The sequence below is a fragment of the Pelodiscus sinensis genome, chromosome 1 (genome assembly GCF_052426305.1).
Source record: "Pelodiscus sinensis isolate ZL-2025 chromosome 1, ASM5242630v1, whole genome shotgun sequence".
NCBI classification, from domain to species: Eukaryota; Metazoa; Chordata; order Testudines; family Trionychidae; genus Pelodiscus; species Pelodiscus sinensis.
In genome coordinates, this window is record NC_143052.1 from 186,215,134 (window position 1) to 186,241,801 (window position 26,668).

The 26,668-nt window shown below is 42.4% G+C and overlaps 1 protein-coding gene across 1 annotated transcript in view; it reads left to right on the top strand.

Annotated features, from left to right (window-relative positions):
* The window catches only part of MAP3K7CL (MAP3K7 C-terminal like), a 60,762-nt gene extending 35,197 nt beyond the window's left edge, over positions 1-25,565 (top strand). The window contains exons 4-5 of the mRNA XM_006126076.5: positions 7,385-7,500; positions 23,533-25,565. Of these exons, the coding sequence (XP_006126138.2) occupies positions 7,385-7,500; positions 23,533-23,713 (297 nt within the window). The 3' untranslated portion in view covers positions 23,714-25,565. The remainder of the gene's footprint in view (positions 1-7,384; positions 7,501-23,532) is intronic.
* The last annotated feature ends 1,103 nt before the right edge of the window (positions 25,566-26,668 follow it).

Here is a 26,668-nt window from a genome sequence, read left to right on the forward strand (position 1 = left end):
CTTGCACTAGTTCTGATTGAGCTACTGCAATAAAAACAGTAGAATCCATAGTGGTGTTACCTAGGGATGTGAAAAGTTAACTGGTAAGCATCACACTTAACAGGTGATGCTTACTGGTTCTCCGGTGGGGGCTGGAGCAGGGGCTTCTCAGGCCACCCGTGATGTTTAACTGGTTAACCCAGGGGTTCTCAAACTTTGTGAAACCGCGACCCCCCTCTAAGTTGCTCATGATCCCCCAGGGGGCCGGGTCCCACAGTTTGAGAAACGCCGGGTTAACCAATTAAGTGGGATTTTACATTCCTAGTGAGAACAATAGGACTGCTAGCCACTACAAGTATGATCCCATTCAAGACTCTAGGAACTTAGGAACATAGCATATTGTGCTGCTGCTGCTGCACTTCTATTATGACCTTACTAGCTCAAATTGAGGCAAAGCTACCTGAACTGGAAACTACACCTCTAGCTCTGTAGTCATATCCAGGGTAGCTGATCTTATATGTGTACACAGGCAGACTAGATAAAGTGTATGATGCAGATATTTTTGTGAACTCTAGGCCTCAAGAGTGGACACATCTATGCTGCTGCTATTCAACAACATTTCCATTAATATTCGTCCCCACATATATTCCCAGGGAGCATATATATTCATTGCTGCCTTGACACTGAGACTCCCTATTGTCAATTCTCATGATGTTATCATGAGTCTCGCAGTATTTAGTGTTTTTCTTTAAGCCTGGAGTCATGGGAAGTTCAGTTCTTATATTATTATGAAAGTTTCTAGGCCCCATTTTCCTGGTTGCAGAGAAAAGCTTGAAAACATGACATGAGTGCACTCTAGAGGCCCTCAAATGGAAGGTAAATAGAAAGAATCCGAAATTTTTATTTTATTATTACCATATTTTCCGGCGTATAAGACGACTTTTTATACTAAAAAACATCCCCCAAAAATTGGGGGTCGTTTTATACGCTGGGTATAAACATACAGGGAGTCCACGACTTGCAGGTACGAACGGGGCTTTTCTCGCCCTGGAGGACACGGACTGCGGGACCTCGCAGTCCCGCCGCCCATGTACTCCGGGGCGAGAAAAGCTGCTCCGCGTCTCCCTGGTCTGCAGACCAGGAAGACGCAGAGCAAAGCCACAGAGCAAAGTGTGCCTGGGCTGCCCCGCTGCCCAAGCCCCTCCGCGGCTTTGCAAAGTCTCGGGGGAAGCTGGCAGCGGGGCAGCTCAGACACGCTGCGGCTGTCCCGCTGCCGGCGTCCTCAGAGGCTTTGCTCCCGGTGTCCCTGGTCTGCTGGAGACGGTCCCCAGCAGACCAGGGACACCGGGAGCAAAGCCGGGGAGGCGGAGGGGTCCCGCGCCTCTGAGGCTTTGCCAGAGCTGCTGCAGCTTTGCTCCCCGTGTCCCTGGTCTGCTGGGGGGGCGCAGCTAGTGCGCCCCCCCTCCCCCAGCAGACCAGGCTTTTGTTGTGGACCCTGGGGCAGAGCAGCTGGGGCACTGCCGGTTGGCCTCTTAAGGGGGGGTAGTCTTATACGGCGAGTATAGGTGAAAACCTATGTTTTAACTAAAAAATTAGGGGGTTGTCTTATACGGCCAGTCGCCTTATACGGTATTGATTTCATGTTTTTAAGCCAGCCTCATGATTTTTGGAACACTTGAGTTTGGCAGTGCTGCCATTTACCCAAACCAGGACAATTCAGTTACAAACTTGGTGGGTATAGGATGGTGAGGTATTAAAAAGGTTCGATACAAAGGGCAGGTTGACAGGTGACAATGACGAACAATCATTGAAAGCTGCTTTCTTCAAACACCGAATACAGATTACCAGCATAAAAAACAGCCTAATCCCTTGCTTTTCTATGGAGCTTCTTTCTAAACTCTTCCTCCAGGCCCTACTGGGTGGCATTGTGTTACACTGAAAGAAACAGTGCACGTATCCTCACACAGAAGGACTGCTGACATGCAGTTATATTACAGTGTCTCTTAATATCTGATTATTGCTTTTTGTATAATGTTAGTGGAAGCCTGACTGAGTGTTCAATAAACTATGGAGGCTTTAGGCCTTGCTGCAAATTAAGCACAATTAGACAGATGGTTTAATGTCACCTGAAGTAGTGAGTTTAGTTAATGCTGCTTGTATTAGCTCGGTGAACCAAATCAGAACAGCTTTGGGCACATATTTTGGCAGTGCAGCAGAATGATGTTGGATGACGCTGAAATAAAAAGGATTAAATGTTGGCAACAGTGACTATTAAATGTAACTGTTTATATTGGTGGAGGCTTTTGTTTTGTCTTTTGCTGTAGATATGCTTTCTATATTAACTGTATGGCACAGTAAAAGTGATAATGTATTGAGAATAAACCAAAGTATGCCTGTTGGATTCAACATAAATCTGGTAAAACTCATTAAGTATACTAATATGCAGGCCAGACACAAACAGTAGCCAGTGCAACCTAACAAAACATTACTAAAGAATGCACAGACTTTCAAGACAAAGGACAAGAAATGTATGTTCTTGGAATCCCCAGTCTTTTCTGCTTTTTAGTAGTTTTGGATTGCTGTGGAAATGGATTGTTGGGGACCAACAGGACACTAATAATTACATGTCATTATACTGTGAAGGTGTGATGGTATATGCTGAACCACTGCAATAGATTCTTTGAGATAATGGCACTTCTGGCTTTTGCTCTTGCATTTGTTATTTCAGGAGTTGCCTCTGCAGACTCATTTCTTGGTGGTGATGGATTTATTCCCATATTAATTTTCTGTTTTCTTGCCTAAATCAAAAAGGTTTTCTCTTCTCTGCACATTAACATTTAGCATAATCCCTCTGCAATGCTCGTCAGTAGGTCAAGAAAGAGAACTCTTGTTTTTCCATTTCTTTCCCCAGAGATGGCACTTTTGACTCCAGATGCTTAGCATTTCTCCTGCCCAGTGATGGATTCGGTGGCCCGGTCAGCCAGTGGGCTAACTAATCCATCCATGTCCTAAAGAATACACTCTAGCTACAGGATTCCAGTCCTCCTTTCTTCAGAGATTCTCTTTTATTTCTTCAAAATAACACAAGTTTTGTGTATCAGGCTGTCCTTTTCCTCCTTTCACTCAGATTCCTTTAGAAGAATTTAACTTCCTCTACAAGATCACACTCCACAAGCTGTTTCTCTGGGAGTTATGGCAAGTCCCCCTGCTTCTGACGGGTATTTGCCTGAGAGTCTTACATAAACCAGGTTTTTTCCCCTGACCCCAGGACTCCCATAAGACTCCCCTCTCCATGTAACATTCTGGTATAACTGTGCTACTTGCATATTTGTTTTTTGTTTGTTTAGTTGGGTGGTTTTTTGTGGGGTTTTTTTGTGAGGACCAGGTGATCTTCAAGATTTCACCTCATCCCATGCCTCACAGCATCAAATGGGAAGCAGCTAATTTATTACAAGGGGTCGAACCTAACTCTCTTTAAGGAGACAGCCTATAATATGACCACTACAATGAGAAAGTTTAGCAGCTGGATTTTAAATTTTAATGGATTTTGAGGGGTTAACTTGGCATTTTATGAAAAAAGCAATGCTTTGGGGAGGAAACAGCAAGGGAAGCAGTTTTGAGAGTCAGCAACTGGTTTGAAGTGAGAAATAGCTACAAAGTCTCAGAATGACTAGATAATTTTTAGCTCTCTAAATATATCTTGAGTGGGAAGCTAGAATATGGAAACTGAATGCTGCTCTAATTTTCAAACTTCTGTAAACTGGGTAGAGTTAAAGAAACTAAACTTTTTCCTTTAAGGATCATAGTTTTAGGGGCTCTATCACTGAGTCCTTTTCAAAGACTCTGTTGTAACACACTTGTGCACTGGTTACTCTGGTGAATAGCTTTGGCTCACCCTTGCATTCCTGGAATAGAACACTGCAACTTCTATATTTTTATCTTGTTACATGTATACTCATTATTTGGGTGACTATATGGATGGTGCTGTGGCTCACCCACAGTGAAATACAATTAAATCCCTTTCTCAGGAAGCATTTTCACTGCCACCCACTAATGTAATAACTAGGAAACATGATTGATTGGCTCCGCTAGGTAACAGATGGCTTTAGGATAAAATGGGTATATATACAGAGGTAGGACCCTCCTCCTCTGAATGCTCCATTGCCTGTTGGCCAGTTAGAGGGATGTGAGCTGATTGGCTCTGGCTTACTATAGTCATTTATTTTAAAACCTAGCCTGGGGATTATCAGGCTTCTAATCCATTTGTAGTTGAACCCACTTTGAACCCACTTTGCTTCCTTATATTTATATAATACTAGAAGATTTCCCTGGCATTGCTCAAATCCTTAACTCAATTTTTGCTTTTTTTTTTTTTGAAAATAAAGTGAAAATGTACATGCATCATTTAAATCATGTCCCCCCAGCTGGGACAGATCCAGGTGTCCCCTTCACTCCCTAGCCAGAGTAAGGAGTGCAAACTGTGCACTTCCCTTTGCTCCCTGACAAAGGGAAACAGCCAGCATTTTCTGTATGTTTTTCTGAGAAGCAATCCCATTCCGGGCACATCCCATTTTCCTGGCACAGCCAAATCCTGATCTTACTTTGAGTTATGTATGATAAGAGAAAGCTGTATACCGAATTTGGTGGTCCTAGTTCTTACTGTTTAGGAGGAGTTCTTGAACAAACAGAAGGATGAACAGGCAGCAAACTCACATATATAGTAGATAAGAACTGTGGGGGTTTTTAAATTTGCTGTAGATTTTGGTCGACCACCTGTTTAAGGGGCCAGAAAGGAATTTTTTTCCCATTGGGGCCAAATTAGCTGAGATCTAGTGGGTTTTTACATCTTCCACATAGCACATAGCATGTTGGTTTAAATAGGTATAAGATTTAAGAATTTAATTGAGGAATTATAAGCGTGTTAGTTCAGACCAATTTCCAGCAGGTGTATCCAGGGCAAACAAAAGAGATATGGGATTTCACTGGTGGACCCCAGGTCTATGGAATAAGGAGGACTTAAAGTTATTGCAGACTGGAGTACCTCTTTGGTCCTTCTGTCCTCTCTCTACTGGGGAAGTGTAGGGAATTCAGCAGAGCAAGCTGAATCCATGGGATAGGCAGTGGGACATCTATGCTGAGGTATGAGCTATCTGATAGATGCCCTGTAAATCCCGAGATAGGCCCTCCTGAAATGTCTGGTATGAGGTGGGTCAGAGAGGGCCTCTCTCCAATGTTAAATTTTAATATAAGTTTTGGCCTGCCTTTTAAAATCCATTCTTGTGTCTGTCCTCATTCCCTTGTGTGTCTTGATGAATTAGAAACTCTGTCTCTGAGGCTCTGACCTCTCCTGGACTCAAAACAGTTTCTTGCAAACAACTACTCCATAGCAATATTGTTATAAACCTCTTAATTTAAACCCTCAGAACCCGTGTATTGAAAATGAATGTTTGTACATCCAAATTTCTTGTTACATACAATTAATTCAGATGACCTGTATCACACATTTTTCTTCATTAAAGTACATCTGGAAGAGACTCGCTGTTAGTAAATACCCTTTGTTCTGTCTGTGTACGTAGATTTAATGAAAACTATGTTTTATAACTTTAGCTAGAGCAAAAGATTTCAGAGACAGAAAAAGGAAAAACCCAAGTACTAGTGCTTGCCATTCCCACCATAGTCACTAAAAGCATGTTCCTCCCTAAATAGAAGAGTCTAAATAGAGCTATGAGGGGTAGAAATAGATTCACTTTTATTTCAGAGGGCAATTGGATGCTCCTTAGCTGAACAGTAGAAGAATTATTTTTAAGTGTTTCCTTTTGATTTAAACAGGTGGCTTAATCATGCTATGTGGAGTTCATGTGCAGTTGATTGATTCATGGCTACTAATTTAAAAAATATTAAATTTCCTACAAGCAGTATGGACAAAGTGTGAGGCTCATCTCTGATGTCTGAATTAAGGTGCTTTTTTTTTTTTTGAAAGAACCATCAACTTCGACTCCCCCAAAACTGTACTTTCAACACATTAGTTGTAATTAATGAAATCCCAGAATAGGGTATTTTTATGTGGTGTATTTACAATAGTGGATTTCCAAAGTTTACAACTTTACATTAGTCTTTTAAAAACAATGTGTTGTACTAGCATAGGGACAGCATACAGTGAAGTCATATAGTGCCAAAACTCCTATTACTTTCAGTGGTGAAAGACTGGATCCCTATTATCTGAGTACTGTAAAGTAAATGTTTTCATTGTCCTCATCATTTTGCACTTCTAAAGCACCTTCTATCACAGGTGCTTAAAACACTTTACAAATACTAGTGATTTAAGTTTCCCTTCACCTCACCCCCAAGGTAAGTACAGTAAAACCTGTGTTATTCAGCATGCTCGGGGATTAGGGCATTCCAGTTACCGGTATCTAAAAATTCTGGTTATCTGAGGGTCCCATCAACCTAGGAAAAGCCAATGGACAATAATAGTAAAACTCAAGTTTTTAATATTGGTAGTTTTGTAGTGTGAGGCAGTTGGTCTCACATTTCTATTTTGAGTTAAAGATGATAGTACTTCTTAAATAAAAAATTGTTAAGCCAATCATGGTAAACCAAGCCATGGTTAACAAAGTTATCTGGTTAACAAAATTCCGGATAATAAAGGTTTCACAGTACTACTAGTTTCCTTTTGCAGATATGAAAACTGAGATGCAGAGAGATGTACTTGCTCAAGGTCACATCAAAGACCTGCACATGCAGAGCTGAGATAGAGGATAGGGTTGAAATTCTGGCTCCCTTGAAATCAACTGCAAAACTCTTCCCTAGATCTTCTGGCTAACTGTCATGTTCTTTAACTATAAGACCATATTCCACAAAGAGGCATGCTAGCAATAGAGGGGAAAGCATGCATTTGAAAACAAAACTATTCAGTCAATGGTTCCTCTGTATATCATTTTATAGATTTTTATGTTTGAATTAGAGCTCTTATTCAAATCAAATTAATTTTCTGCTTGATTCTGCTGTGAAAATATAAATACTATGTTTTATATTGTGAGATGAATATAACTGGAGACCGAAATTTAGCATGATCACTTTACTGTATCTGACAAAGCTGTCATATAAAAGAGAATATTCTTCTATAAACACAAATTTCACAGATGGCTTGCAAAGGCAGCAAGGAAAATTATGAAAATACTTGGAAGATCAAAAGGCTTATGTTTACATATGTTAGATGGAAAACAACAGTAATAATATTTGGTCAGTCCAGCACTCCTTGAAATAAACAGAAGTTTTCTCTATGTAAGGGCAACAGGATTGGACCCATAGATCATATCTTGGTTTTTAAATAGGCAAGATTTTACTTTATAATATTTCAGTCACATGCAAAATAATTATATTATGTTTTCTTTTGTTTATGAAGCCTCTGCCTCCTTGTCATGACTCTAAGGAATCTATTGAGGTGTTCAAACAGCACTGCCAAATAGCAGAAGAATATCATGAAGTCAAAAAGGAAATTGCACTGCTGGAAGAAAGAAAGTAAGTAACTGTTTTTCCAGATAAACCTTAGTATATACTTATACATTAATGCAAATCACACTTATTTTCCTTTGAAGAAAAAAATTCATAATTATTTAAAAACCATTTAGAATATGATTTGCAGGCTATTGAAGGAATAGTGGAAAATGCTGCCAGAAGTAACTATTAAAGAAAAACAGCATTTTTTTATTTGAGTAAAGAAACTAAAAAGAGCAAAAGCGTGAGAGTATGTCTACACATCAAAGTTAATTCAAAATAACAGCCGTTATTATGAATTAACTTTACTAGCTTCTACACAGGCAAACCGCTATTTCAAAATAATTTCAAAATAGTGGAGCACTTATTTCGAATTTGGTAAACCTCATTCTACAAGGAATAACGCCAAATTCGAAATAGCTATTTCAAAACAAATGCTGTGTAGACACTTATTTCAAAATAGGGGGCCTCCAGCCTGGTGGCCACTCCAGCTTCAAACAAGAACACTCCTCTCCCTTCCCTCCCTCCCCAGAGCCCTTAAAGGGGTAGACTCTGGCCACAGTGCCTGTGCCAGCTCCAAGCCTGCCAGCCCAGAGCCAGCAGTCACTGCCCCCGACCCAATGGCCCCAAAACATGAGCCAGCAAGCCACTGGCAGCCAGCCCTCCACCGCTCTCCTGGAGCAGTCTGCCAGCTCCCAGGAGACTGCCAGGGCCCAGAGAAGGCGGGCGCCTTCCTGGTCCAGGGTGGAGATCAGGGTAGACCTTACTCAGGTTTAGGGGGGATGCCCCCAACGTTCATAACCTCCACACTAGACTGAGGAATGCAGCCATCTATGGCAGGATAGCTGCCAGCCTGGCCACCAAAAGCCACATGCGAACCCAGGAGCAGGTTCGCATGAAAATCAAGTTGGTCCAGCAAGACCCCTGAGCCCTGAGCTTCCCCTCCCCCTTCTTCTCCTTGCTTCCCCCTTCCACCTCCCTCCTCCCAGGTTTTCCCCTCCCCTCTCGCACCCTATTTCCTCCCCTCTCCCACCTCCTTTCTCCAGTCTCACCAGTTTCATCCCTCCTCTCACCCCCCAGTTTTGTTAAATAAAGAGAGTTTGTGTTCATGAAAATACGTATATTTTATTTGACATCAGGAAAGGGGGCTGGGAGGGTAAGTGGAATGATCTGGGGGAGGAATGAAGCACGAGCCCACAGTGGGGCAGACCAGGGCGACTCTTACGCTGTGTCTAGACAGGCAAGATTTTCCGGAAAATCAGCCGCTTTTCCAGCAAAACTTGCCAGCTGTCTACACTGGCAGCTTGAATTTCCGGAAAAGCACTGACGATCTCATGTAAGATCATCAGTGCCTTTCCGGAAATACTATGCTGCTCCCGTTTGGGCAAAAGTCTTTTTCCGAAAGACTTTTGCGCAAAAGGGCCAGTGTAGACAGCACAGTACTGTTTTCCGCAAAAAATCCCCGATCGCGAAAATGGCAATCGGGGCTTTTTTGCGGAAAAGTGCGTCTAGAGTGGCCACGGACGCTTTTCAGCAAAAAGTGCTTTTCTGGAAAAGCATCCTGCCAATCTAGACACACTTTTCCGAAAATGCTTTTAACGAAAAACTTTTCCGTTAAAAGCATTTCCGAAAAATCATGCCAGTCTAGACGTAGCCTTAGTGTTCCTCAGGGTGGAAGCTCTCCCACAGGGCCTCCTGGATACTGACAGCCCCCCGATGGACCTCCCAGATGGCAGCCTGCAGAAAGTGCAGCCAGGCTTGCATCAACGCGTTCACGAGAAACACTAGAGTGCCCAGGGGCAGCTTCGACTCCATGTTGCAGAGTGCTGTGGTGTCCCGAGTGAGGGCAACCAGAGCATGCCGAGACAAAAATGCTTTGCTGTCCCTCATCGAGGTAGGCAAGCAAGCAGGGAAAGCTGAGAAGCAGCTGTCCGGGTTGGGGGTCCCTATAAGCACAGGCCTCAGATAGCATCAGGCAGCAGCCACACAAACAGACTCCTGACCTGATGCCCTGCTGGACCTGGCTCCGGCCGGCCTTCAATGCAATTCAGTGTCCACTCAGTGTGGACGTGCTATTTCAAAATAGAAAAATGCAATTTCAAAATGCATTTTGTGTGTAGATGTGTTATTTCGAAATAAGCTATTTCAAAATAACACTGTAGTGTAGACATACCCTGAGCATGGAAGCTAACACTGAAGATATTAACCTATAGAAACCCTTCATATTCTAGGCCAGAAGATTTTTTGTGACCCCATTGTCCTGCCTGGGATAACTGCAGTTGGACAGAGCAAGCTATGTCTCTGTCCTAAGATTTGGCCATGACCAGGATAAGGGCAGAACTTTAACTTTTCAGGGGTTTCACTTATGCAATTGTCCACTGAAGGTCATCTACCAGAATCCTTTTATTGGCTGCCTTTAGGACACTGAATGGTCTTCTTCACACAAGCTTGGAGCAAGTTAGTTAAACTGGTGCAATCCCCTGTGTAGACACGAATGGGCTGGACCCCTTTGGATGTCACCTGATGAGCTGACACCAGCTGGTGTGTCTCCTGTGGCCTCCTGTTGCTTGGGGGTCCCCTCATGGTGGCCTTCTCTTCCTGCCCTCAGAGCTTCTTCTTTTGCAATGTGCTTCTCACTGCAGAATTTAGGGGAAGGGAGGAGTACAAAGCTATAAGGTAGGGGGTAAATAGGACTAACACTGACTGCTGTACTCCATAGCAGGAGCCTTTTTGCCCCATTTTCTTTGTGGGTGAAGCAGAGAGTAAGAGCACATACACCATGGGTATGTCTACACTACAAAGTTAATTCGAACTAACGGACGTCAGTTCGAATTAACTTTGATAGGCGCTACACTAGCAAACCGCTAGTTCGAACTTAATTCGAACTAGCGGAGCGCTTAGTTCGAACTAGGTAAACCTCATTCTACGAGGACTAAGCCTAGTTCGAACTTACTAGTTCGAATTAAGGGGTATGTAGCCCCTTAATTCGAACTAGTGGGAGGCTAGCCCTCCCCAGCTTTCCCTGGTGGCCACTCTGGCCAACACCAGGGAAACTCTACTGCCCCCCTCCCGGCCCCGGACCCCTTAAAGGGGCACGGGATGGCTACGGTGCCTGTGCCAGGTGCAAGCCTGCCAGCACCCAGCCAGCAGACCCTGCACCTGGCACGGCTTGAGCCAGCCACCCAATGCCCACCAGCCCTCCCCCTCTTCCCAGGACCAGGCTGGCGGCTCCCGGGAGCTTGCCCGGGACCGCAAGAGGCGGGCACCCACATGGTCTAGTGTAGACATCGTGGACCTCGTCCACGACCTCCGCACTAGGCACAGGAAAGTGGCCGTCTAGGGCAGGAGAGCTGCCAGCCTGGCCACCCAGGAACAGGTGTGCATGAAAATCAAGGTGGTCCACTGAGACCCCCGACCCTGAGCCCTGAGCTTACAATGGCCGTCCTGGGTCAGACCAAAGGTCCATCTAGCCCAGTAGCCTGTCTGCCGACAGCGGCCAACCCTAGGGACCCTGGAGGGGATGGACTGAAGACAGTGACCAAGCCATTTGTCTTGTGCCATCCATCTCCAGCCTTCCAGAAACTTTGGGCAGGGACACCACTCTTACCCCCTGGCTAATAGCACTCCATGGACCCAACCTCCATCACTTTATCTCACTTCTCTTTAAACTCTGTTCTAGTTCTAGCCTTCACAGCCTCCTGCAGCAAGGAGTTCCACAAGTTGACTCTTCGCTTTGTGAAGAACAACTTTCTGTTACTAGTTTGAAGCCTGCTACCCATTCCTTTCCTTTGGTGTCCTCTAGTCCTTCTTTATGGGAACTAATGAAGAACTTTTCTTTATGTACCCTCTCCACCCCACTCATGCTTTTATAGACCTCTATACTGTCCCCCCTCAGTCTCCTCTTTTCTAAACTGAAAAGTCCCAGTCTCTTTAGCCTCTCTTCATATGGGACCTGTTCCAAACCTCTGATCATTTTAGTTGCCCTCCCCTCTCCCATCCTCTCTCTTCCCCTCTCCCACCTCCTTTTCCCAGTCTGCCCGAGTTTTGTTCAATAAAGAGAGATTCTATTTTTGACCACACATTTTCTTTATTTGGTACATCAGGAAGGGGGGCTAGGGAGGGGTAAGTGGAAGGAGGTGAGGGAGGAATTGGGTACGAGCCCCCGATGGGGAGGACTGGGCTGGCTCTGCAGGCTTCTGGGGGTGGAAGCTCTCCTGCAACCCCCCAATTGCCCCCTCTCCCCAGATGGCAGCCTGCGGCAAGTGCAGCCGGGGTGATGGCAAGTGCAGTCTGGGGAGAAGGGGCAATTGGGGGCTGCAGGAGAGCTTCCACCCCCAGAAGCCTGCAGAGCCAGCCCACTCCTCCCCATCGGGGGCTCGTACCCAATTCCTCCCTCACCTCCTTCCACTTACCCCTCCCTAGCCCCCCTTCCTGATGTACCAAATAAAGAAAAGGAGGGGTGTGGGCACTCAGGGCACTCCAAGCCAGGACTGCTTTGCAAGCGGGGCACCCCTGAGAACTGTCTGTCCGGGGTGGGGGTCGGGTCCCTTTAAGCACAGCCCTCGGCTAGCCTAAGGCAGCAGCTCCACGCTCTAAGTCCTCATCTGATGCCCTGCCAGCACTGCTTCCGGCCATCCTTAACCCTGGTTCAGGGTCCACTTAATGTGGACATGCTAGTTCGAATTAGCAAAATGCTAATTCGAACTAGTTTTTTAGCCTGGATGCGTTAGTTCGAATTAGCGCTGTAGTGTAGACATACCCCATGGGAAGTATGGGAGCAATGAATACAGTTACCTCATGAGGAAGAGGGAGTGAGAGAGATGGATAGGGAAATCAAAAGTTAGAATTATAGGATAGAACAATGGCCAAGTTTGGTGGGAAAACATGCTGTAAATTGGCACAGCTCTGACTTCATTTGAATTCTGCCTATTTACAGTAGTAGTTCACATGGGGCAAAATCAGCCTGAAAAGGAAAAAGAGATCGAAAAGGAAGAAAAGGATGTGAAGGCAAGAATACAGCATACTTAGATCAGTGAACATAATTTAATTTATGTTCCTGTAACTTCTTATATTTCCATGACAGATGTGTTAGATCTCTAATTTTGGGTGAAAGGGATAGGATAACTGGTTATTTTGGGAACTTATTATATTACTATTACAAGCTAATGACCCTGGATTATGTAGTTAAATATTAGAGTTGTCTTGGTTGCTAGCTACACTTTATATTATTAGCTCTGAACAATTTTATCTTTTTTCCTCCCCCAAACAATTCTAAAATATGTCTGGAATAAATGTGGTCTAGGATTGTTCCTTTTTTGTGCCATGAATACCTTTTCACTTCCTTTCTTCTATATGAATTGTCATAGATACTTAGTTGAGGGTATATTTACTTTCTTGAGTCCTTGATTTACACATTAGTTTGTTCTCTTTTTCTACCACCATCTCCACAGCCTCACCAAAAAGAAAAAAAAAGGCTGACTGCTTACACAAAAATTTTGTGTGGTGCAAGCATTCAGATGAATTGGAGATGGGGGATTTCCATGCTTCTATTAAGAGTTCATCCGCATCGCTGGGTGCTGCCAAACCATCCTTGAAATAGATGACTTATTACTCGCACATTAAGAGACTTAAGAAGCAATATTTAACAACTATTTTCAAAACCAATTTGCCAGGGAAACATAGGAATTTCCATGTTGGATCACCTTACTTGTCCATGTAATTCAGTTTTTTTGTACTCTAATAATGGACAGTACTAGCTGCTTAAGAGGAAGAAACTTCGCAAGCAAGTATTTATGGACTAATCCGTCATTAGGTTCCTTCTGATTTCCCATGGCTAGAGAAAAATGCATGCATCAAAGCATCAGGGTTTCCTCCCACAGATCAAGATTTAAAAAAAAAAATTGCTGTTGTGAGTTTTGGATCTTTTTATTCGCCATGTGATGGTTTTATCTATACTGCAGTAAAATAGCTGCACCTAGCTGGTGTCAGCGGATTCAGGCTCAGGGCTATGATATTGCAGTGTAGACATTCAGGCTGGATTCTATATTTTAGGACCCACCACTTGATGTGGGGTCCTGCAGCTTCAGCTCCCAGCCCGAACTGCACTGCAATTTTGTAGTCCCTGGCTAGAGCTTGAGTCAGCTGACACAGGTCAGCAGTGGGTGTTATATTGCAGTGTGGACATACTCAAAATGTCTGATCCTCTTAGTGTTAGTGATAACAAAGCGTTGCACAGTACACCTATGTGTTGTGTATTTAAAAAAAACTGTTTCCTCTGATTAGTTTTGTATGTCACCCTTTCAGTTTAATTTAATATTCTCTTATGCTTGTGATACAAGAAGGGGAGAACAGATCATCTGAGTTATATTCTTTATGCTGTTCTTTATTTTATATGCTTTTTATCATGGCCCCATTTATTCATCCCCTTTTCAATCTGTCCTCATAAAAGAATTTTCCTGCTCATAATCATTTCTGTCACTCATGTCTGTGCCTCCTCATACGTCAGTCTCCATTTAAAGATGGGGGTAGCCAGTACTGCGGTGTTTCAGACAAGCCTACACTCTTGATTTATAGATGGAAGTATAATTTCCATTCTGTTTCATATGCATCCTAACATCTTGTTGTTTGACTGCTGGTGCACATTGAGTGGAGGACTTCATTGAATTGCCTTAAGTGATATCTGTGGACTTTCCTAAAAATGCTGTGTAACCCAAACTCCACCAATTCTCCTATTCTGCAGATTGCTCAATTGACCTACTTTAGGCCTTACTCTTCACTGACTTGCATCTTGTGTAGATATTTGCACATGTGCAAAACGATTGTGAAATATGAGCAAAGCAGAGTGATACACTGGCTTCATTTAATCCCCCAAACCCTTCAGCCTGTCCTGCCATGCCAGTCAGTGCTCACCTCAGATGTGCTAGGACTACACAGCTGAAGCACACTGTAAGTGGGACTCTCAGAGGCTCTGTATTTATAGCTTAAAAATCAGATTATTATTTATCAATGTTAATTTTTAAACACAGAGTAGCTGCTAACAGAAAACACAGGTTACACAATGCTAGAGCTATTTATTAAGTATCCATAACTAAGGCTAGATGGTGCAAGAGCTTATTATAGTATCTATCAAACTCTAAAAGCTTATTTCAAATCCAGGGGTAGGTCACAAGCAAAAATCAGTAGATGGTCTCAGCATTAAGTGGACATTGTAAACCACACCATTCATAACATTTAGCAGTTCCCTGGTATTCTAATCTTAGGCCTTTGTAACAGGCTCTTAGTGTTTGCCTGGAACATCATCCTACTCTGTTAACAGGTGTTGATACCAACAATAAAATAATAAGTACATTCTGCTGACTCAGAGGCGGGCAATTCTGTATGCTACCTTTAAATAATAGAACAGGAGCAAGAGGCTTTCTAGGAAAGAAGATGTGGGCTGAGCAGTGAGGGAAGGCGCATTAGACACAAACTGTTTGTGATCTTGGGTGATCTTGATTACTTGATTTTTAATTACTTCTTATTTAATAAAGCCAAACCCACAAAGGGGTTGTACTATATAGCAGGGGTGGACAATAAGCCAGAGGCAAATCATATCTGGCCCATCGACTGGTTATTGTTCACTGCTGCTATATGGGCTCTGTTTGTAGAGCAAGTAAGAGCCTTGCTCAGAGTCTCTTTTGATCCAGGTTTTGCAAATCAGGATTGATATTCATTTACAGATTTATGCAAGTTTTATAGTGTCTTCCTGTACTGCTCCTGGCTTGAATCCAGTGTTTTTGGTGTCTGACTTTCATTAATACTAATATTTTTTCCCTAAAATTTGTAATGGCTTTAAAAGTTATTGATTGCTTAGTTTATTCTATCTCTGTTTAGTGTAACTATTTAAGTAAAAGAAAGATAATGAAGACCGACTCTGAAATAATTTACTTGGAAATCCAGATGTTAGGAAGTGGTAGCCTGAAAAAGCTCAAGCCTTCATTCCATTATTGCGCCCAATGGAAAAAAGTGAAAGACATTCAGAGGAAGCTGTCAACTGGCCCCAAATGGTGAAAAACATGGACAGGAAGTTTCATGTCACTAAATTAATACAAACTGATTCCTCTTAAACAGATTGCATAACCCATGTAGATTTTTTTTAAAGCTACTACTCATTTGCACTTGAACTTGCGGTCCTTGGGCAGGCAAAATTCCTATTGAGAGCAGGCTACTAAGAAATGTTCTCCAACTCAGCTTTGCCATTAAAAATGGTTGTTCCAGCATACGATAAGAAAAGAGGAATGAATCAATCAATAATTTCCTGCTTCTGTGCTAGTCATTGATTGACCTGTCCCCAAATTTGCTAATTGTGTGGGAAAGCAGAGATTTCCCATCTCTGTGGATTTAAGATGTATAGTGCACAAGGCATGTGCAATATGTGTTTGGGATCCCAAGATTGTCCCCTGGTTGGCCTTCAGGCCAAATTCTTCTTCTTTTACTTGTCTGTGCAAGCCAGGATTTTACACTTACTAGGCACTCAGAAAATCTAGACCTATAATAGAAAAGCTAAGCAAATCTAACTTATTAGGAAACCAAATCAGAAAAACTCTTTAACATATGTTTAAAATCCTTTGCTGCGCAGGAAGGGCACTAAGCATGTGCTAAAACTTAAACATATGCTTTAATTTAGTGAACAGCACTTAGATGATGTTCTGAACCTGGATGCTTTCCTGAATCAGTGCTTACATCAGTAGTGTAACTGATTTGGAATAATCCAATACAGAAGTCATGTTATCATTATTAACATATAACCTTACCCTGCCACTTCAAAGATAAATTATATTGTGACATTATCCAGGGTACAATCTGGACTGATGAACAGCTGCATCCTCTCAGTTCTCCAGCCAGGGGTACATTTTAGACAGACAGCTTCACTGTAAAAGCTATCACTCCTGGTCTGCTCACACACAGCTTCTAGCATTTAAGTTACCCCCATGGCAGGTGGGGAGCTGCTCCAGCGCCTGCTGGTTAACCAGAACTGGTAAGCATCACCAGTTAAGAGTGATGCTTACTGGTTAACCTTTCACATCACTACTATATTAGTCTACAGGACCTTAGTTTAAAGTTTGCTTTAAAAATATTTCATTAGTGTGTTGCTGAAGATTATAAAAGCATATCTTTAAAATGTCATCCTCTCCGTCATCTAATGTCAGGCATAGAGGAATCAGTTTAATATGTGTAGGGTCCTGTAAATCCAAAGGATGGCCTTGTCAGCACCCATTAACTTTTCTCCCTGGGTGCTCCAGCCCCCACAGACCCAAAGAGCTGTCACCTCTGGCATCCACAATTGATGATTTGCCACTGAAAGAGCGAGAAAGTGTTGCACTGTGGATAGTCATCCCACTGTGCAAATGATCACCTTCTCCCACCAGGAGTGCTGGGAATGTGTCACAGTACACCAGCGATGTGATCCCACATCATCCCATGATTCAGTTTCCTCTGTCCATGATTTCAAGAACGTCTGACGGCATTTCACACCGTTTTTCAACTGCACCTGTAAACTTAGCATCCTCTGAGTCTACCTGAAAGCATGTATTCTGCACTGTTCATCTGCCTTATGATGAGCTTTATGAACCTAAAGAGGCTGCTCCTGCAGTATATCATGAGCTGCAAATCTGAACAGGAGACCATGGTCCCTGCCTTGCTGTGTACCATAGGGTATGTCTAGACTACATGGCTCCGTTGATGGAGCCATGTAGATGAGTTTACTAGACATAGGGAAATGAAGCGGTGATTTAAATAATCGCTGCTTCATTTACATCAAAATGGCTGCTGCGCCGTGCCGATCAGCTGTTTGGTGGCACAGCAGAGTAGTCTGGACACGGGAAGCCTTTGTCGACTGCCTTGGTATACCTCATCAAGGGCTTGAGTTGTTTCAAAAGGGGATCAGTATAAATGACATGGGATACTATTCTGAATACTGACACTGTTTTCCTGCAGATACACTGCAATCCTCTGCTCCACATTCCTTATGCAGTTGAAGATGAAATTACATTACTCAGGGTAACTGAAGATGCAATGGTGCATCTCCTTCATGTGTGAAGCTTCAGACGGAGTGTGTACGCTGCTCACCTATAAGCAACTTTGGTTCTTCCAGAAGTAATTGCCAAATTGTCACAGCAAAGAGTCCTACAATGGGGGAAGAAACAGAGGAGCACTGTCAATGAATCTTCAGCAGAGGATTGCAGTGTATCTGCAGGAAAGTTTCCTGGAGAGCTCTATGGAGGAAATGTCGGTGTGTATTAACACATTTTTCCACAGGGCCCCCACTGCATAGTTGCACAAGGAATGTGAAACAGATGCAAATAGCATCTAGTATTTAATTTTCAATCCCTTCTCCTGTGTGCATTATGTAACAAAATAAAGGACACCCACCTCATAACTGCTTAGTATCAAAACAAAATGAATAATTACCAGCAGTATTGTCTGTAAGCTGTGCGCATTTATGGCCACCCACGAGAGATTCAAATGCTGCCCAGCTAATTAGTAGAGTGCCCACAGCTCAGTTTTGTTTCTACTGGTGGTACACATTCACACATACCGCAATGCACATAAAATTATTCTGCACATGTTCGGAAAAGGTTAGAGGGAATATTGCTTACCAGGGCTCCCCTCTCCTGTGTCAGGTACACCAGAGGCATGCTGCTATGACTGCCTTGATCATCTGGAGTCAAAAAGAGGTCCTGGCTTGCCTCCTCATGCTACTGGATGAGCCTATTGCCTGTTCCACATCCTCCTCAAACTCAACATCCTTGCCCACCGTTTAAGTCCTCAGCAATGATTCTAGTGGCCATAATCTCCAGTCTCCCCAAAGTATCCATGGGGATCTTGGCAGTGGAGGTGGGGTTGCCACAGAAGATGAAATGCAGCTCCTTGTAGAAGTGACATTTTCGGCAATGCACCAGAGTGACAGATGACCTCCTTGCTATGGTGCATCTGCCTCAGCTCCTTAATCTTAGTATGGCACCACTACATGCCCCTTGCATGCCCCTTCCCACCCATGACACAAGCAATCTTCTTGTAGGTGACAGAGTTCCTATGTCTGGCTCTGGTTGCAACTGCACAACCTCTTCTCCCCATAGAGGCAACTGATCCAGCAGCTCCTGTGTACTCTGGGCAGTAATGTGTTTGCTGCTGAAAGCTGACAGTCAGATGGGAAGATGTGATGTGAGCTGCCTAGTCCAAGCAAATAGGAAGTGAAATTTCAAAAATTCCTAGGCTTTAAATGGGGAGTGGTGCATGCCTGTGTACCTGACTGCAGGGCAGCAGAGTAGAAACTGCTTACCAGAGTGGCTTTGTGGGACACCGTCTGGAGGCCACGTAGGGTGACATAAGCAAGCACAGTGTCTATCCTGACATTGTGTCACTCTAACTTTGTCTCAGAAACCTTTATGTTCTTCATCAAGGTGGTTCTATTATGTCAGGGAGGTAGAAAAGTGAAATCAGTGGGAGCATTGTGTGCAGATCTCCACTGTTTTGTCAATGAATCCTGACTTTTGTTGACAAAAGTGCATAATGTAGACAAAGCCTTAAAATGTCATATAGTAGAATCTTATAACTTTATATCAATATTTCCATGCATACTTTACTAGGCTAGAAATCAAGTAATGATCAGCAAATTATCATAGAATCATAGAGCTGGAAGAGACCTCAGGAGGTCATCAAGTCCAGACCCCTGCCCAAGGCTTTGTCAAGCTGAGGCTTAAACATTTCTAGGGATGGAAATTCCACCACCTCTCTAGGTAATCCATTCTAGTGTTTCACCATCCTCCTTAGGAAATAGTTTTTCCTAATATCCAACCTAGACCTCTCCCACTGTAACTTGAGACCATTGCTCCTTGTTCTGCCATCCGTCCCTACTGAGAACAGCCTCTCTCCATCCTCTTTGGAACCTCCCTTCAGGAAGTTGAATACTGCTATCATATCCCCCCTCACTCTTCTCTTCTACAGACTAAACAAACCTAAAACCCTCAGTCTCTCCTCATAGGTCATGCACTCCAGCCCCCGCATCATTTTGGTCGCCCTCTGCTGGACCCTCTCCAATGCTTCCACATCCTTTCTATAGTGGGGGGCCCAGAACTGATCACAATACTCCAGATGTGGCCTCACCAGAGCCAAATAAAGGGGAATAATCACTCTGGATCTGCTGGCAACGCTTTTCCTAATGCACCCTAATATGCCATTAGCCTTCTTGGCTACAAGGGCACACTGTTGGCTCATATCCAGCTTCTCATCCACTGTAATCCCCAGGTCCTTTCCTGCTGAACTGCTACTTAGCCATTCAGTCTCCAGCCTGTAACAATGTTTGGGATTCTTCCGACCCAAGTGCAGGACTCTACACTTGTCCTTGTTGAACCTCATCAGATTTCTTTTGGCCCAATCCTCTAATCTGTCTAGGTCACTCTGGACCCTATCCCTGCCCTCCAGCATATCTTCCTCTCCCCCTAGCTTAGTGTCATCTGCGAACTTGCTAAGGGTGCAATCCATCCCTTCATCCTGGTCATTAATAAAGATATTGAACAAAACAGGTCCTAGAACAGATCCTTGGGGCACTCTGCTAGAAACCAACCAACAATCTGACATCGAGCCGTTGATCACTTCCCGTTGGGCCCAACAGTCTAGCCAGCTTTCTATCCATCTTACAGTCCATTTATCCAATCCTTATTCCCTTAACTTGCTGGCAAGAATATTGTGGGAGACCATATCAAAAGCTTTGCTAAAGTCAAGTTTTATCACATCCACCGACTTCCCCATATCGACAGAGCCATCATAGAATCTAATCAGATTGGTCAGGCATGACTTGCCCTTTGTGAATCCATGTTAACTATTCCTGATCACTTTCTCCTCTTCCAAGTGGTTCAAAATGGATTCCTTGAGGATCCCCTCCATGATTTTTTCATGGACTGAGGTAAGGCTGATGGGTCTGTAGTTCCCTGGATTGTCCTTCTTCCCTTTTTAAAAGATGGGTACTACATTTGCTTTTTTCCAATCATCTGGGATATCTCCCGATCTCCATGAGTTTTCAAAGATAATGGACAAAGGCTCTGCAATGACATTTGCCAACTCCCTCAGTACCCTCAGATGCATTAAATCCGGGCCAATGGATTTGTGTATGTTTAGCTTTTCTAAATAGTTCCTAACTTGTTCTTTCCCCACCAAGGGCTGTCCACCTCCTTCCCATACTGCATTACCTAGTGCATTTGTCTGGGAGTTGATCTTGTCTGTGAAGACAGAGGCAAAGAAAGCATTGAGTACTTCAGCTTTTCCCACATCATCTGTCACAATGTTACCTCCCTCATCCAGTAAGGGCCCCACACCCTCTCTGATCACCCTCTTATTGCTGACATGCCTGTAGAAACCTTTCTTGTTACCCTTCACATCCCTATCTAGCTGCAATTCCAGTTGCGTTCCTGATACCTCCCCTGCATTCTCGAGCAATATATTTATACTCCTCCCTAGTCATCTGTCCAAGTTTTCACTTCGTGTAAGCTTCCTTTTTGTGTTTAAGCTCACCAAGGATTTCCCCGGTAAGCCAATCTGGTCACCTACCATATTTGCTTTTCTTGCTGCGCATCGGGATGGTTTTTTCCTGTGCCTTTAATAAGGTTTCTTTAAAATACTAGCAGCTCTCCTGGACTCCTTTCCCCTTCATGTAAGCATTCCAGGGAATCCTGCCCATCAGTTCTCTGAGGGAGTCAAGTCTGCTCTTCTGAAGTCCAGGGTGTGTATTTTGCTACTCTCCTTCCTTCCCTCGGTCAGGATTCTGAAATTAGGAGTTTTCAGATGATACCTCACAAGGCATACTTTGTAGAAAGTGTATCATAATCCTGTAAAAGGGGTGAACAGTAGGGTACAGACTGTCACACCTCACCCTGACAAAGCTGTAGGAGTGATAGCCACTGGCTGGCCTGGAGGCAACTGGTCAGGGACCTCTTTCCTGAACAGGGTATCTTATGCCATCTTGTATTTTCTCTTTATGTACACAATTTTTATATTAAATTCCAGAAGTATGATACTCCAGTGTACAAGCTTGGAATTTCAGCCTTTATGTTTGTTTAGCCAAATCAATGATGAATGATTTGTTAAGACCCTGCATTTTCTATTGAAAAGGTAAGGCCTTAGTTGTTTAACTAAGCTTAGCATTCCTTGTCCGTGACAGACTAATTATGTTCAGGTGGTGTAAATGTTTTGCTTAAGAAAGCAATTGTGTGTTTTATGTTATTTTCCTCTATCATCAGCAGCACAACACCCAGGCTAACGTCTGATAAATCTCTACAGTTTAAGCATTTTGTCAAAATCAAAATAGCCTTTTCAGACAAAGTTTTCATTACCTTATCAAATCTTTCCTGGCATGCTTTCATCCAAATGACTTTGTTTAGCTTGTTCTTTTTACATAAATCTAGTGATGGCAGAGACAATGTCAATGGACTCCCACACAAACCTTCTATAATAGTTTACCAGACCTACAAAAGATTGGACTTGTTTTTAGTTTGGGGTATATGCCAATTTATAATGGCTTCAGCTTTCAAAGGCTGAGGGATATTTGACTTCCCCTTTCCCAGTGTCCCAAATAAGAAACTCTGGATGCTTCAGTCTTATGCTTACAGGCTTTTATGGTTAGGCCTGTGTGACAGGGTGAAACTCACTGACGCTGTGCCTCCTACTGGTCTCCTCAGGAATTAGCTCTTCAACCCTGGAGCACCCCCGGTTGGCCAGTGTTTTGTCCTCAGTTACCCATCTTCTGAGTTACTGCAGGCCACGTGTCCCCCATGGCCCACGGTGCCCTTCCCTTGCGGTACTGCTTTATGGCAATGCCCCTGTACTCTGGGGCCCTCCCCTCTCAGGAAACCCCAGGCCTTATACCCACCTTGGCTCAGTGACCAATCGTCACTAGCCTCCGCCCTGGGGGTGAACTGCAGTCTGAAATAGCCACTCATTGGTATGGGGCTGGACCTGATGCCTTCTGCTGCCCTGGGTACCTCCCTGCAGCCCTAACACCTTCAGGTGTTGAGAGCAAGTACTCAGCCTGGGAGTCTGCCTGGTCAGAGCCGCCCCCATCTCTGCCTGCCTTTCCCTAGTACTGCTGTGCCTCAGGAAGCCTGTGTAGCTTCCCTGGTAGCCAGGTCCCTCCCGATTCACAGTGGCTTGCTTTGTCGACAGAACTGGACGTAGTCTAGATGCTCTTTGTCGACAGAAGCTTTGTCAACAGTATCTGTCGACAAAACTTCTGTCGACAAAAGCCTGTAGTCTAGACGTACCCTTAATTACAAAGGAGAGCAAAACCAATTTTTAAATGCACAGACCAGATCCCATTTCCCAAACCATAAAACAATGAAACCTAACGGATTTATCTAAACTTTATCCTACTTACAGACTGTGAAGAGTATTTTCTTAGAGGGAGACATCTTGTCCCCTTCAATAGCTGGAGAGAAACTACCCAGGGACAAAGGAGGGAAAAACCCAAAAATTCCTTTGTCCCAGTTTGAAATTCCTACTTACATCTCTATTGGCTGCCTGCCACCTGGTTTAGGTAAGAGACATATTTAACCTCTTAGTCCCCAGGAGGCTGGCCATCTCTCATGATCATGACAAGGTTATTCACACAAGCTCTTGCAATGTTCTGTAAACCATTTAAAACTTGATTGACCAGCTTCTGGAAGGTGGCTCCAGCATTAATTAAAATTGTGAATTCGTACATGAATTCATTATGAATTCTATATTGGTGATGAAAGCAGATTTTTTTTCTGTGCATGCTCATCCAAGGGAAACTCCTAATAACTTTGAGTTAAATCAAAAGAACTGAGATATTTAGCTCTGCTTAAAATGTCCTGTATCTCATCAGTTTTAGGCATAAGATATACATCTGGTACTGTAACAGCATTACATTTCCTATAATCAACACAGAACCATACAGTGTTGTTTTTCTTAGGGACCAGGACCACAGATGATGCCCAAGAGGATACCCCGGGTAATGGCACATGCACACTTCAACTTTTATCTTCCTGTTTTCTTAACCCTCAGAAAGGAGCTGATTGCCAGGCTGGAACAGGCGGAAAAGGAGAGTATGGATGCTGCTCAGCTGACTAAGGAGTATGCAGAACTGACAGAGGAGAATCGGACATTGAAGCTGGCTCAGGCGCAGTGTGCAGAGCAACTGGAAAAGCTTAGAATACAGTACCAAAAGAGACAGGGTTCTTCATAACTCTCAGCTAACCAATAAGAGGCCGTCAAATCCAGTGTTTGTTCTGTGCTGGCCAAGAAGTTTTAAAAAAAGGTTCTGTTGTAACACTTCACTAGAAATACAGAATATGTAAAAGTCTATATTTGATTTAATGCTTGCCAGCCGGTAGCTTAATATAATGGATACTTTGTCCATTATATAATGGATATTTTATTTCAAGTAACATAATTGAAGCTAATCTAGCCCCATTATATGTTCTAGTTCTAGTAGATCAGGTTTCTTTTCTAAAGATATTTCTTCCAATTTAAGAAGATACGGACACGCTAGAAACTGGTATAAATAGTCTCTATGTTGGGAGTTGGACCATACTAAGACATACAGCAGGGGCAGTGTTAATATATGGAACACTGGAACACAATCATGTGCTTCTAATTTTAGTTTAGTTTTCTTTTATGTTTTTATTTTTCATGCCTAATGATTGGAAATTGTCCTAAGTATAATCTGGCTCTGGCTCAAAACTATATTCCAGTTATCTGGCATGCTGATAATGTCAACTTTTGATAGTTTCATAAACTCAGAGATTACACATTTTTTAAAAAGAACTTTTGTTAAAATAAACAAATTATTTTAATCAAAGAATGATATTACCAGTATTCATTTTCAAGTTATTGAATTGTGAAGAAACATATGCAAAAGTTTTCTTTCCACCACCATAAACTTTGCTTGAAATTCTTTTTTTTTTAAATTCATTTGTACTTTTTGGCATGCAGGAAATGGAAAAGTAATATATTGACCCTACAGAGGTGACTAAATAAGACTTTATGATTGTTAATGGAGAATATTTCAGTAAAAGTACCATAATTATATTTTGTTTTTATTCTATAGGCTGTTTTGGAACATAAATAACTGAGGGTAGGTACTAAGCAGTTCAGTGATACATGAATAACTGGGAGTTAAAATGTTTGTTTTCCTCACTGTACTTATCACTGTATTTTCCTAAACCAATTGAAAATCCTTTGTTATACTTCCATTTCTATTCATACAGTATTTTTTTCATTAAAAGTGGTTATACAAAAAAAAACCTATTTTGTACCCTTCAGTTCCTTAACCTTTCCTGTATTTTAAACTCTGCTCAACTGGTTATATGTTACGGTTTTGTGAGATTAGAATTAAATGTACACATTTGATGATAAGGTTGCAATTTAAAAATTGAAAATGTTATGAATTGATAATGGGGTGGCAAATAGATAGTTTCAGAGATCCAATCCCCCTACAACATGGGTCAGCATATCTTTTACTGGGTCTATACCTGGGCAATTTCCTCTCTCCCTGGAACAGCAGAAAAACAAGGAGGAGAACCATCTTTTTTCCTAGGATGGTTAAGGGGCATGTGATAATGTGCTGCCCTTTATTTAGGGCACATAAGATTGTCCTGTTATATAGTACATTTAAATTCAGTGAAAAAAGGTAAGGCAGAAAAATCTGAGGCCTTGAAGCCTTCATTTCACACACATTGTGGTTTGGGGTAGTCCAGGAATGTGACCCTCCTAAACTATATTCTGATCAGTATGTAAATTACATGGATCTTGGGAAAGGCTCAGATGCCAAGATATTGTAAATTCTCTGTTTCTTACTGCCCATGATACTGTGGTACGATGGTCCTGCCCCTCTGGGATAAATCTAGAATTATTTGGATAAAATTCTTATTCAAAGCTGAAGTCAATGGAAAGCTCCTTTGACTTCAATTAATTTGGAATGTTTTATTCCACTGATCTGTTCTTTTTCCATTTAGCAAATGCTGCTTGTTCCACCCTTATATTCTTAATTATAGTGCACAATCAAAAATAGCTCTCTCTCTCTCTCTCTCTCTCTCTCTCTCTCTCTCTCTATATATATATATATATATATATGGGTACTAGCATGCACACACATGTTCTTGAGAACAGCAGCTCAAAGAAATGTTATCACTAGCAAAATGAGCAAAACCAAAATAGAAATAGTTGGAAGAGGAAAAAATAAATCAAGAAAATACCAAATAAAAAAAGGGGGAAGAAAACTAAATAATCAGACAAGTGAACAAAATTAGATCCACTGAACTTTGCAAATCCATTAAAAGGAAAATGAAACTGCAAAAATTTGTGGATGACAAAGAGGCTACTCACAATTTATAAAGAATGACTCAAAGTTATCTTCTGAAAAGAAACTGTTTTTTTTAATCAATGGATATTTTAAAAAATATTAAAAGCATGATATAATAAACTTTTATATATTCAGAATAACTATGTAGTCTTGACACCCTGTGTTTTTCTTAAAGCAACACAACACTGCTAAATTATTTAATACCAAACACATTTTTATTAAAAAAATTTTTCATGATTTGTGCTCTTTTTTCTCGCTATTTAGAGGTTCTGCTAAAACCAAACTATTCTGCTAAAAATGCATTCTAAATGTAATATATATATATAAAAGAAGATCTTAGGCCCTTATTTTAAAGATGATTTTGTGTTGTATTTCATCTCAGAAATTTTAAAGGCAAAGTTCCGCCTCTGAGCATACATACCCAGATGCCAGTGCGACCGTAAACTTTATGAACTTATTGGCTACATCTAACAATGACAATTTTAAATTGGAAAGAGGGTAGGCTGATCTAATTTTGGCTCCAGTGAAACAGGGTTTGTTTGTTTTTTAGTGCAACCCAATGCAGAATCAAGGCTCAAGGGAGAATATGGGCAATTAGGATTAGCTAACAGAAGGAGAATCTAAATTTATAAAACTGTGTATGTGCGTATGTATTCTGTGTCTCTAGATTATTCAATCTAAAGATATCGAACATACCAGTACAGTGATATAAATGCAATTATTTCCTGTCAGGTCCCTACAGAGAATGGTGGGAAAAGAAAAAATGACACTTCAAAATAATCTACTTTTTCCATTTCCAATTACTATTTACTCACTTCTGTGCAAACATACCTAATG